Raw genomic sequence first — 14,090 nt, 5'->3', positions numbered from 1 at the left:
ATCATTAAATGACACCTCTCCAAAGGCATGCAGTTGGATGCCAATGTTTTTCTTTGATATAGGACTTAATGAGGGTGAAATCAAAGAAAAAGTTTATTCCAGAGAGATGGAAAAAAGAAAAGCAGTATGTAGAAAAAGGGGGAAAAATGATATTCATTTCTTCTCAGAATAGGCAATAAGATTCTTGGTTCATAAGAGACTTGAGATTCTTTCAGCTAAAATCATGGCAGCTGAAGGAGAGGCTCGTGAAGATATGAAATTCAGACATTTAATGTGGAACCTATTATCCCCAAGGCAGAAATACTCTCTCTCTCTCATGGCACCATCCACAGACTGCTTCCTGCTAGCTGATTGTTTCTAATAATAGAGATGAACTCTTTGAGAGCAGAGACCTCTCCCTCAAACATCCCACATTAAATAGCTCTGAAGGCCAGGTGCTGACATGGACTGTCATTAGGTCGATCAAGAGACATTCTGATCTGAAGCATTCACATTAAACTTTACATTCAGACTTTTGCCCCTGCTCTGTCTACTTTGGATCCCTGAGTTCTTCTAGTTATGGGACCACAATTCATTTAAAGTTTTAGCCAGATTAACTGCCACTGCAAGTTTGGTTGCTGAAGAGGGACAAGTTATGTCTGGCACAAAGTATGGTCTCAATTAAAGTTCGTGAATGGATGAAGCTATATAATCTCCAGTGTCCCTGGGAAACCTCGCCTGCCAGCATCTTTCCCTCAGAGCTGTCCCTCTTAGGGGGGCTCCATTAGGTGGAGGGCAGCTCGCAGTACCTGTGTGTATGGGGTCAAAATGGAATACGTTGAGACTGATTTTTAGAGACCTCAAATTAAATCAATTTATGGTCACTCCTGGTAGTTTATAATCCCTTTGTTTGAGAAGAGCGTAGAAGAAACAGAAGGGAATTCCTCAATTTTGCCAAGATAAAAATTTGCTTTGACTAAAATTTTGTGACTAGGAAACAGAATCTTAGAAGCAGCTCAGAGAAGAACTTTTAAGAAGGATCTGAAATTAGGGCTTGTGAAGAAAAGTTAATGGAACTGGGATGAGTTTTGCCTAAAGGAGAGAGCATTGCTGAGTAACCTAATACTGATAAAATATATTCATTATGTAAAGAGCCTAAGATGAAGTGAATCTAGACAGTATCATGACAGAGTTCAGTTATCCACACTGTATATGTGTCATTATGTTATTATAATTTTATATTACTGGACTCTTGGGGTAGCACAGTGTTGAAGAAAGTACTCTGAATTTGGGGTCAGGAGAACTGGATGCTAGGTGTCTTCCAGGTTGGTCACCTACCAGTTGTGTGACTCTTGAATTCAAGTCACTAAATGCTCTAAGACTCAGTTTCTTCAGCTCTAAAATGGGAGAGAAACAGGAATTGTTCTACTTGCTTCATGGCCCTGTTCAGAAGGTTAAATGAGATCATGGCTATTAAAGCTCTTTGTTATCTATGCAGTCCCAGCCACAGGCACAGCAAGCCCCAGTGTTCTTATAAAGTTAAGTGTTCTTAGAAAATTCAGACAGGATGGACATTGTGGGCACTCCATCCCCAGAGGTCTTCAAACACAGAGCGTCTTCTGGTCCAGATGTCCGAGCCACAGACTGTCTGAGGACAGGGGAAGGAACCAGGGAAGGACACTGGGACCTGGCCAAACACGTGCTCTTGGTTTAACTTTCTCCCCAAAAAGTGACTCCTCCTGTTGTTTTGATGTAAGTTGACTTGTTTGGCCTGACATCCTGTTGCTTCTCTGCTGAAGATACTGGAGATATTTATGTCTGGGGTAGAAACGATTCCCTAGAGGGCAATGTTTATTGATTTGTGATCATACAAAGCACTGGGCAGAGTCTCTTCTTTGTAGAACGTAAAGCTGCCCCTCGAAGTGCCCTCTGACTTATCCAGAAGGGCAACTATGACGGTCTTGGGTGTGAATGGTCAGTCTTCCTTATGGAAAGGTGAGAAACCAGGGAACATGACAAGGAGGGACCTGAAGCTGAAGATTTTTTGAGGAAAACTAGACTGATAACCACTACTCCCTCCCCTAGTACAGTCTCTTTGTGTGGCCTTTTTTTAGTGGCTTGAAGAAGCTACTATACTGGTGAGCATACAGACAACAGGCTCCACAAGTGAACTGGGGGTTGGGGGAAGGTGAATAGAAGAGAATACTAGAATTTTAGAGTTTGGTGGGAAGCAGTCATCTTTTACCTCAACTTCCCATGAGAGGAGGAATCTTAGAGCACCCAGGCCGCTCACTCTCTGATTAATAGGCTACCTCCCAAGAAAGCCTGTCCTGCCCGTGGTCGGTACAGGCAAGCCTTTGGGAAAACAAGCTCATTTTGTGGTGAAATCTTTCTCCTTTAAACTGCACTCCCCGGTCTTCTGTCATTTTAGAGGATTCTAGGCCAAATCTGTTTTCTTTCACTTAGCAGTCCTTTGAATACCTGAAAAAAGACCTTACGACGTACCCTATTTTTCTTCTCTGAATTAAATGTCCCCCATTTCCTCCAGCCATCCTTGAAAAATATGTAGTCCAGCCACAGAATACCCTTCTCTTATACACATGGAAATTTTATAAAAGTTTCCTTTCCCCTATCCTGGAGGGGACAGGGGACCCAGCTTTTGTCTAGTCTGTAGAATGAGAACTATCTCTTATATAAAGAGTTAAGACTTGAGTGGTGGGTCTTGTGATTGGTCCACTCACTGAGATGAGAAGCAGGAACCGTCCCTGTACCTAGATGCCTGGACTACGCCTGCTTGGTGGCCGCAGTGGTGCCTCCTGGGCATTACCTGACATGCCCAAGTGCTGAGCTAACATGGAGACACCCTTTCAGATTTCAAATATTTCCAGCCCTAATGGCAATTCTAAGAGAAAGAGAATTAGCCCTTGTTCCCTACTGATCAAAAAGCTTGCCAACATCTCCCTCCTCTTGAAACCCATGGCCAAAACGCCCAACTGGATACACTTGCTCTGTATCCTCTTCTTGGTCCCTCCAGACAGGAGCAGTTATAGGTTCCCCTGCTCCCAGAGCTTTCCATCCTCTCCTGAGCTAATATGGCTTCAGGCTGCAGCTAGGAATTAGCAGACACAGAACACAGAATCTGGCCCCAGAGGCTTATAAAAGAGAGAGGGAGACACCGAAGGCTGAAATCACTTCCTAGCATTTCCTTTCATCCTTTCCTGCAGAGTCTGCTGCACTGAAACCACACCCTTCCTGTGGGACCCCCCCCCCCCCCCATCCCAGAGCCACTGAGGGCTCTTGCTCTTAGTAGTAGTTATTGAGTAGATGTTGGACGTGGCACTGAAAGTGTACACGACAGTCCCTGTGGAGCACCTACAGTCCAAGATGGCACAGCGCAGGGTCAGAGACACCGAGGTCTAGAGTGGGAGAGCTATTCAATCAGCAGTGGTTTATAGGACAGGAACAGGTTTAGAGATGTGAGTAAAGGGCCCCAAATTCCACAGTGAAGAAGCAGTGTGAGAGCTGGAATCCAGTTCCGTTGACTTCCAATGCCAAACTCTCTAATACAATATACAGAGGGTGCCAAAAAATACATATACACATTTTAAAAAAGGAAAACAAGCTATTAAAATTGTAATAATATATACTGATAACAAAAGATGAATACAAGTCACATTTGACTTCTGCAATTACAAGAGGTGCTCAAAGTGGTTACCTTCAACATCCAAACACTTCTGATTATGGCGAACTACTGCTTGAGCAACGTTGACCAAAGTGTCCACTTGTATGCATTTTTTTGGCACCCGTGGTATGTAAAATCATATGTGGTGTCTATACTTATATATGTATGTGTATGCATGGATATGTGACATTTTCATTTGTAGGAGGCTTCATTTCACTCGTATGCTCTAATTTGATTCTCACAAGCACCCTATCTGACAGGGAAGGGAGCTGAGGTTTGATCACAGAGCTAAATGGTAGCAACTCGATTCATATCCAGGCCTTCTGATTCTCCCTCTTCTTCCAGTTGCGTGACATCATTATTTGATCTCAGTGAGTGTTACCAAACCACTCTTTAGGACCCCTGTGGGATGAAATTCTCTTTTTCCCTGTCCCTCTCTCACATTCTCAACAAAGCTGTAACACAACTCCTCACCAATACGGTGGCAAGGTGTGGTAGAAGACAGCATAATTAGAAATACAGCATATCAGTAGCCAGTGAGAGTCACTTCAGTCCCTCTTTAGGACGGGTGTAGGTAGAACAGGGCCAAGGTATGGCCAGATTCAAACCTCAGAGGAGTAATCCTGGAGGCATGGAGGTAGAATGGGGGAAAAGGGTTAGAGGCCTGTGCCCTCGGTTGGTGGAGAAACAAGCTCATAAAATGATGCCACCCTCTAACTACCATCTCCTCATGTTTCATGGTTTTGCATTTATGCAATTCTTATGTCTTTTTATCATAATCTTAACAAATGTCTTTGCAGCACATTATTTTAAAAATGTGAGAGGATTCTGCTTTTGAACAACATTCTTAGAACAGTTGTTCCCTTCTTCTTCTCCAACCAGCTAGAGTTCTAAGTCAAGGAAAAGGAAGAAAATAGGCATTTACTGTGTACTTGCTATGTCAGTAATTTTACATAGATTTCCTCATTTACTCCTCTCTACATGAGAAGCTTTATAGAGAAGGAAACTGAGTCTCATAGATTATGTCACTTGCCTAAAGACACACAGCCAGCAAGTGGCAGAGCAGGGATTGTTACCTTGGCCTGGCAGACTAGGCATTTGGTCAGTTCCTTCCGTGTGGTACACACGGTTTTCCTGACACTGGGCAGACTCACCTCCCAATCTTTGGTTCCAGAGGATGCTGAACTTTCACAATCACTGCTGAAGAGTCAGCCCTTCTGCCAGATGTGACTTTGCAGGTCATTATTGAATGGCAGGGGGAGACTTAAACAGACGCATGGTCCTCAGAAAATCAGACCCAGGATGAAAATTTTAGAGCTGGGAAGGACCTCACCAAATATACAGCAACTCTTGAATTTTGCAGGTAAGGAAATTGAGGCCTAGGGATTAGGATTAAAGGATTAGCCCAGGTCATGTGATTATTTCATGAAGCAGGACCTAGTCTCCTGCCTCGGATGAAGACCAGGAATTCAGCACACCAGTCATGAACTACTGGGAAGTTAAGAGAGGGGATCAATCACTTAAGAGAGTTCTGCTGATACAGGTAGGATGGAGAGGAAAGAAAAGTAGAAGCGAGGTACGTGTAGCCAGAAAGCAGAGCCAGAACCTGACCCAAGACTACACATACAGTTCCAGGGTGGGCTAAAGAAACTCAGTAAAGTGACTTCCCAGATTGTGTTTTGTTTCATTGCACATACAGTTGGAAGCCAAATGCAAGCCACCAAGGTTGCAGTGCAACAGCGAATAATTATAGCACAAATAGTTGTGGGCAGCTGTGGGAGTGCAAGCCACCTGCTCCAAGTTTACAGCTTTGTTAAACTTGGTAAACATTAAAAATGGAATGGGAATGCTCCCAGTCTGTACAACATCCCATACCCTTCCTGGGAGGCCTTCCTTGGGAAGCTGCGGTACCTTTACCCTTGACCAGGCCCTTCTCATCATGGCCTAGAGCTGCTTTCTGTTGGTAGAGGTCATTGTCGTCAGTCGTCTTTAGTAGAGACTGACTGACGTGGGCAGTATCACAGTATCACAGGTTTCGAAGGGACCACAAACCCCTAGAATATAATTTCTCTCCTGTTTCTCAGATAAGAAAATTGAGATCCAGAGAGGTAAAGTGCCCTCAGTTACAAAGTTAGGGGCAGAACTGGCTCTTGAGCTCTGAACTTCTGACCCTTTGGTCAGGGTTTCTTCCTCTAATTCCCACGAGATTTGCAGATGATGACAAACAGGGAGTTACAGCATTATAGAACATTACTCCTGGAAGGGACATGGAGCTCAACTATCAATGTTTTGGGTTGTCACATGACTGGGGGTTGCTAGAGGCATTCAGTGGACGGGGCCACGGATGCCAAATAGCTTGAAATGGGATCACTCTGCACAATGACGCTGAGGCCCAAGAGGACCCTCATTGAGAAATATTTGTCTACTATTTGGCTTTACAGTTGAGGAATCCAAGTCTAGAGACAGAGGGGTGCTGGACCAGGGTCCCAAAGGGAGTCAGCAGTGCCCTGATTGTATCCCACTGAGTCCCCGAGTTAATCAGCAGCGAAGGGGCGACTGCAGCTCCCTCCCCACCCACCTCCAGCCACACTTGCGCCTAAGCTACTTCCAGGTCCGCACTTACTTGGACTTCAGGCCCTCCTGTCCATGGGGCTGCAGCAGGTACTGGTGCACGAGCTTGTCCCTGAGAGTCCCAGCCAGTTTGATTTTCTTTCTTGATCGGTGCAGGTTGATGATAAAAAGTGTAATGGACCCTCGAACATAGTTGTGGCTGAGATCCATAGAGAGAGAAGAGAACAAGATGGAAACAAAGTGGTCTGTTAGCTGCTTCTCAATAATTCATAGACGCATGGAACTGAACTACCCCAGGAAAGGGCACATATTATATGGTTGCGGGCCACCCTAGACATTCAAAGTCAGGAAGGCCTTGTTATTGCAGATGCCTGCAAAGAAGACGCCCGCTTCCCCCCACACTCCTTCTGTTTTTGTTTACATGTATTGCAGTGGTTTGAGAAAACAAAATCTTTTACTGCGTATGGAAGTAAAACATGCTAATTGCAAAATAAATAAATAAATAAATAAATAAATAAATAAATAAATAAATAAATAAAATAAAAAAGGAAAGAAAGAAAAATATAGAGAAACTCAAAGAAGAAAAAAAAATTTCCATAATCCAAGTATCTTGAGATATAATAACATTTTGGTAAACATCCTTCCAGCATTTTTCAGTTTATTAATTTGACAAATATTTACTGTGTACGTGACACATACATATATATTTCTCAATTTTTACATCACTGAGATCACATTGTTCAGTTTTTTCAGTTAGTGAATATCTTAAACATGTTCCCATGTTATTATGTTATTATGTATTCTTCTACTTACAGAAGAATGCTAAATTCACACTCATAGAAATGTAATATAATTTATTTAACTAATTTATAATTTATGTCCTACTTTTGGGGACTTAGGTTGTTTCAATTTTTTGCCGTTACAAATTATGTGGTGAAGGACTTCACTGTACAGAAATGTTTTGTACATCATGATTATTTCTGATGGATAAATAAAGTCCTTAAAGTTGGAAACATTAGGTCAAGGGGAGTACACATTGTATAAGGCCTCACCAAATTGTCTAGTTCATTCCTAGGGGGTGCTCTGTGGACAATTTCCTGCCCCTGTTCTGTTGAACCCTAGGGTGATCACATGATTGGCTTTGGCCAGTGAAATGTGGGTGGACATGTTAAATACACTGGGCAGAAGCTTTAAGAGCCAGGTTGCTTTATTGACCTGTATCCTGGAATGAAGATGATGCGGAGTAGAGCTACCCCTGAGGCATGACAGATGAGTGGTGTGAATGAGAAATACATTTTCTTATTGAAAGCCCTGGAGATTTGGAGGTCCTTCATTATCATAGCATAGCCTTACCTATCCTGACTGATACACACATTTTGGTAATATTGGTATTAACTCTCTAGAAAGCTTGTACCAATTTGCTTTGATTAATCGTGTCTGAGAGCACCCATTTCCTCATACCTTTGAGAACACTGGGTAGTAACCTTTCTCAACCTGAGAGGTGATAATGGGATTTCAATGTTGTATTAATTTGTACTTTTTTAAAAATTCACACTGAGGGGCAGCATTTTTTTCATTTGTCTGCCACTTCATTTCTTCTTTTGTAAACTGACTGTTCTATTCATGTCCTTTTCCCAATTTCCTATTGATTTACAAAAACTATTTACTTATTAAAGATAGTGACCCTTTGTCTGTATGTATGTTACACAATTTCCCCCAATTTTCTCTGACCAATTCAGTTTGTTTACATTGTATTTGATGTCTAAAAGTTAAAAGTTTAATGTAGTCAAATGTATTGATCTTTTTGATTTCTGCTTTAGCTGCTTACCGACCCCAAGATTATAAAACTATTCACCATTTTGGAATCCTTTTAAACCAGTACAGGATGTGCAGAAACCTGGGAGAACTATATGCCTACATGGCCTTTTAGCACGCATCAACAGAACTATAATGATTTCCTTCTCTCTTGTAGGAAAAATGACTGCTTCTAAGGGGTCCCTGAAGGCCCCATCTGGATGGGTTAATGAGAGGAAACAGAAAAAATGACCTGGTCCTGCCTTCAAAGAAGGAGTTCAGAGAAACTCTACATCAGCTTTGCCCAGAGGAAACTATCATTCCTTGCAGACACAGCACGCCTGGCCTTTGGGTCACTCATCTCTGCTTCGAAAGGTGCTAATTAAGAGTGGAATGACCAAGGGCAGGTCAATATGATAACTTAGATTGTCTGTTTGTTTGTTTTTAATACTACAGTTTCCAGGGCTCATCCCTGGAGATTTTGATTCAATCCATTTGTGACTGGGGCTGGGAATCTGTATTTTTTTTTAAAAATCTTTCTGGGATATTTGGCAGATGAGTTGGGTTTGGGAACCACTTGCCCAGAGCAATCCATTAAGGTTATGAGAAGAATTACCAAAGTATGTCATACTGGCTGTGTGTCAGATGATTTTTCTTGCATGTGTAGGAGGGTACATTATTGTATTCAAGGCTTTTTGGATGCCTGCTTTGATATTCTGATGAATTATTAAATGACTCTTCTATCTGGTCCCTCCTCCTCCTGTCCTTCTTCTCAACCCCCTGAAGTTTGTGAATTAACTTTTGGAGCCAAATGAGTTAGGTCAGAAGAGAACGCCAATTTATTTGAGCACACTTGTGTCACCAGAGCTCTGAAGAAAGATGTGCCAGCATTTACCATCATTGAAGAACACCAACTATTTTCCATGGGTGGGCTTTAAGCTGAACTTAGCCGTGTGCAAAACTGAGGACGACACCATAAACTACAGGTTCTGTGGGTTTTGGAGTGTGAACAAATGCAGGCATGCCTGGGTACCAGTTTTGCCGACCGTGGCAAACCCTTTTGATACCTGCCATCAAACAACCTTCTCAAAGGCCAGCAGAGGAGGGGCAGAGTGAGCCTCGAGTTTCTCCCCTGCAGAACCGGGCAGAATGAGGCCTCAGAGTGCAGAGGAGAAGGGTGGGGGGTAGGGAAGTGGCAGGTGGGAGGGAGACCTGCAATCACAGCATTGCTCCAGGGAAAGCTGTCTTTTCAAGCTGCTTGGAAATGGTCTGCTTTCCATTTACAGTTCCACTGGGGGAGACAAACCAGTACTAAAAGCTGGCCCAGAGACCAATGTGCAGAGGCTCTCACAGAACAACTGAAGCCGCCTCAGGTAGGCACTGGCATTAAAGACTGCCTCAGCCACCCCATTCCCTGCTTGGCTGATGGGCAACGGTGGTAAGCAGGGGCCTTTCGGCTGTGAAGACACATTCTTGGGCGGGGAATGCAGCACCAACCTGGACGTACGGTGTTGATATCAAGATCCCTGAAGAATGTATATTTTCTGCCCACAGAAAATTAATCTTGGAGGAGTATCCAATCCCTAAGAAAATGGGGTCTGACTGAAGGCATGGCCTGCAGGCAATTAGTCCAGGTGGTTTTGGGTTCTTTCAGTGAATGTCCCCTTTTGTCTGGTAGAACATCTGTCTTGCTCCATGTCTCACTCATGGTGAGACTTTTTCCCCAGCAGGGACTCCACATATCTGGAGTTCATCTCTCTGGCTGTTCTTTTGCCGTCTGACATCTTCTCTGTGTTGCCATGGGAGGAGGAGGAAGTGAGTCAGGGAAGGGAGGCTAGAATTGGAATATCCTGGATGTAAGAGGTGGGGAATGTCACATGGGGAGGTACCTCTTGACTTCCAGATAATAAACAGTCACTGTTCTAGAAATGTCTCCAGTAAAGCTGGGAGATAGGAAAGGGAAAGGAGGACGATGCTTTAGAATCCATCGTCATTCTCAGTGAAAGTCAGAGTGCTTGAAAACTGGGTTGGTCCACTGTCTCCAAATCTAATTCAAAGTTTTTGGGTTTGGTAAAAGTCAGGCCATGTTTTGCCAAACATTTTTTCCCCTAATTTCAAAGCCCCTGTGTATTTAAAGGGAAATTTAATCCACATGTTTCTGATTCATTTACACTTAACTCATCAAAATATTGTTTTGTAAGAGCCATTTGATGTCCAAGAAGCCTCAGGAACCTTTTTTTATGAGTCTTAAAAAAAATTTCTTCTGAAAAACAGGAAGTCATGTTTTGCCAATAGTAAATGAACTTGAACCTCAAAAGGCTCAAGTTTGCTTCAGTGTTCACCAGGTTCCAATTGGTTCTGAACTTGGCTAAAGACCTCAGCTCTCCTCCCTCGAAACACACATTGTCTCAGCAGAATGGTTTAGAAAAAGGTTTTTCCCAGTCAAAGCGTATTTGTTCTCTGAACAAGAAGACCTAAGGTGAGAACTGTCACGCTGTTCTGATTTGTTAACTCTAGAACAGAGAACAGAAAAGCAGCTGCTGGCGTTGGCTGAGCATCTAACTTGGTCTCCTAAATCAATCATAAAAGACAACACTTTTCTAGGTCAGAAATGACCCACAATGCAAGAGAGTGTCCTGAGAGACAGTGAGGTATTCAAGTAGAGGTGGCGTAACTGTCAGGGAGATCGTGAAAGGAATTCCTGTATTGTGTAGGACACTGGGCCAAAATATCTCTAAGGGCTCTTTCCACCTGTAAAACTCTGCATTATTAATGGTATCATTTGCATAGAGGAGTGATACCATAGGACCTTTTGAATTCAATATGATAATATAAATGCAAATTATGGGCAAGATGCTTGGCACATAGTAAGTGTTCAATACACACTGGAGTGCAGGAGTTGTGTTAATAGACACTTTATTTGGGTTATTCTACTGGTAAGTTTATACTTTCTCACCTAATCCCTAATTTGACAAAGGTTATATATTTTCAGAGTATCGGTCAAGATTGAATAGTGTTAAGTCAACATACCCACTCTGGGACATTTCTGTGACCTTGACCTCGTTGGCCACAAATAAATTAGGTGAATCACCAGTGCTTCCTCATGACAGTTGTGGAGAATGAGGGGGCACAGGAAGGGCACATGGCTTCCCAGAGAGACGGCGCAGAGATACTTCTCTCCTTGTGCCCACCTGTCTGGGGCACTTGACACCCACTGACATGGAGGAGACCTGCAACCTCAGCCAGTGCAGTGCATCCATTCAGGGTTTTCTTTCTTAATAGGAACAAGAAGACCTTCACCCCAATCATTATCATTAGGGTCTTGTATGGAATGGACTTAGTAAAGTCTTCTTTCTCCCTTCCCTTCCTTCCCTCCTTCTTTCCTTTCTTCCTTCCTTCCCTCCTTCCTTCCTAATAAGGAGAAGGAGGAATGGCACTGACAGAAGCATAGTAGCATCATTTCCCCAGAGAGGTCTGGAATAACTCCCCATAGGAAGTAGGGGAGAGCTGATGATGTAGAGAATAGTGAATCTAGATGCCTTTGGTAACTTGCCTGAGACCTCATGCTAGTGCATGGTACGATTCTTAACCACTCCATCATACCACTTCCTTCTGGCGGATGAGGTGATATCAAAGGTGAAGGAAGCTAGAACTGTAAGTCAGCAGTAATGTCTTACTGCCCCATTTCTGCATTCATTCATTCATTCATTCATTCATTCATTCATTCATTCATCAAATATTTTCTGAGATCTTCTGTATGCCAGTTGCTATATTAGACACCAAGAATATAAAAACAAATGAGACACTGGCCTTAGTTCATGGTATACGCAGAATATTAGTGACGACTTCCGTGAGAACCTAAAGACCTTCAGGATGAACACGGATGAGAGCAGGTGGGAGCCCTCTGTGAAGACACTCAAGGTCTCTTAGGCCCATGCTATTGACATTTTCCCCCCTGAGTCTTCAGACGATAGTATAAAGGCCACAAACTGATGTGCTTCCCCAAAGAGACAAAAGGTGCCAAGAATAATTTTTCTGTCCTGAAGCTGGGGGTCCACCTTTTGGGTGGTTACCTCAGGGCCAGGGAGGAGACAAGGAATACAATGTTTCCTTGTGTGGTGATCAGATAACTTCAGGCCAAGGCCGTAAAGCAGTCACTCTCTGTCAGGTATTGGATGGAGCTTCCTGTTGAGCAAAAGGGATGTTGAAAACCTCTGGCCTCTGCCCAAACCAGCCTCCTCTCATCCACAATAGGTACTTGTATCTACAGACAAGACAACTGGCCCCTGGCCCCCTATGCTCAGAGTGATTCTTTGAAAAATCTTATCATGATAAATTATTTGGCTTGGCTCCTCTCTCATCAAGGAAGGGGAAGGAGCGTCTGTTGTAACCTGACCACTGGGGCTCTTTGTGCTATCCACTGCCCTTGATCAGGCCCCTGATGGGCCGGTTGGAATGAAGGTCTGGCTGGAGGCACTTGCTGACTCCTCCCCCCTCCTCCATACCCCCCCACCCCCCACCCAAGGGTTTCTTTGCATTAAGAGAAAGAATTCTCCTTTTCCAGGGCTGCCTACTCTGCTCCTTAAACAGGAAATGATGTAAGAAAGCCAAATATGGTCTGAACAGTTTTGCTTTAGGCTGTTGTTAAGTTTTTACCTTACAATCCTCATGTTTAAAATATTTGATCTGCCGAACTTTATTTATTGATAATTTATTTTTCCTGTCGTTTTAAAGACAACTCCAACGACAACCAGTGCTTCAGATCCAAAAAGAGAAGGATAGCCACACATTCCCACGCTGAGTTGTTGTAGGTCCAGCCCCCTAAAACAGGAAGCCTAGATTTTATTTAACTTCTTAACCCTTAAAATAGCTGAAAAGATTTTTGAAATATTGCAAATGTCTCTAAAGCTGGCATGACTACATTCAGGCACTCCTTTCATCCTGGGGACCCCAGTTTGGGACACACTGGTCTGGGGCTAAGTGTTTAGTGGTATATCTCTCCCGCATGTGTCTTAGAAATGTCGACTTATTTCCTCAAGCTCTGCTGGTGGATCATAGAAACAGATTCTATATGTCTCCCCGTGGTTCAGCCCGAGGCACACAGAACAGTCTCTCGGGCATTACAGCAACTGGTACAGACAAGATGCTCAATGAAAATTTGTTGAATGAAGAAGCGAATGAACAAATGGCATGTATTTTTAGGAACGTTTTATGAATAAATCCTCTAAATGTGAGAAAAGGGTTTACTTGGCGAAAAAGCTATTTATCAGAGATCATTTGAAACGCGTGAAGAGCAGGTAGTGTGAGTGATTCCAGAGGCAGTTTTCAGGAAGTGTTGAAGTAGCCCCAAATGGCATGGGATTCTAGGAGGGGCCCACAGCCGGAAGCCCCGTGAGTGGCTTTCTGTGCCATCTGTGTAAAAACTTACTTGTGGTGGCTCGTGCAGTGAGCGTAAATCCTCAGTTTGTCCCGGATCACTCGGCCTGGCCGTGGCTTCCGCTGGAGCCCCGCCACGTGCACGGCCAACACTTTGGGGCCGATCAGGCGCTTGTAAAGCAGAGAGAGCCAGTAGTCCTGAGGAGAACAGAGGCAGAGAGTCAGGGAACGACACATGAATACGCATGACAAACACACAGGCCAGACAGTATTTCTTAGCAGGAGTACAGTGAATGTGGACCAATGTGGCTGTAACAAATGAAGTGCTTACTTATCCTGGGTTGGCAGTGAAGCCCGCACTAAAGTGCCCTTTTTCAACTGACCAGATAGGGAAATGGAGGTGACGCAGACCCAGAGCAGGTCCAAACAAACGAATGAAAGTTTTTCACAAATGAAATGACAACCAGTTGGGGCCCTAAGTCTTCAACTTTCTTTTGCTATGACCGTACTTGCATACTGGTTTATGGTGTCTATTTAATTGTAGAATGGAAGATTTCCAATTTTTAGGACTGCCACCAATATGAGAATCCAAAATGTCATCCTCCAGATATTGTCACTGAAGATGACCAGTGCAGTGCGAGGGAGATGAGCTTCTCCAGGCAGGAGACTGGAGTCCTGGATTCCAGAG

At 43.6% G+C, this 14,090-nt stretch overlaps 1 protein-coding gene across 2 annotated transcripts in view; it reads right to left on the bottom strand.

Moving 5' to 3' along the window:
* Positions 1-14,090, bottom strand: part of HPSE2 (heparanase 2 (inactive)) — a 530,036-nt gene that overhangs the window by 18,689 nt on the left and 497,257 nt on the right. For both annotated transcript variants that reach the window (XM_088791901.1, XM_074339233.2), the window contains 2 exons: positions 13,455-13,600; positions 6,285-6,431 (listed from right to left, as the gene is read on the bottom strand). In XM_088791901.1, the coding sequence (XP_088648027.1) occupies positions 6,285-6,431; positions 13,455-13,600 (293 nt within the window). The remainder of the gene's footprint in view (positions 1-6,284; positions 6,432-13,454; positions 13,601-14,090) is intronic.

Source organism: Rhinolophus sinicus, chromosome 15 (assembly GCF_057876585.1).
Source record: "Rhinolophus sinicus isolate RSI-liver-muscle chromosome 15, RSI-T2T, whole genome shotgun sequence".
In the NCBI taxonomy this organism is placed as follows: Eukaryota; Metazoa; Chordata; class Mammalia; order Chiroptera; family Rhinolophidae; genus Rhinolophus; species Rhinolophus sinicus.
This window is presented reverse-complemented; position numbering and strand designations above follow the sequence as displayed.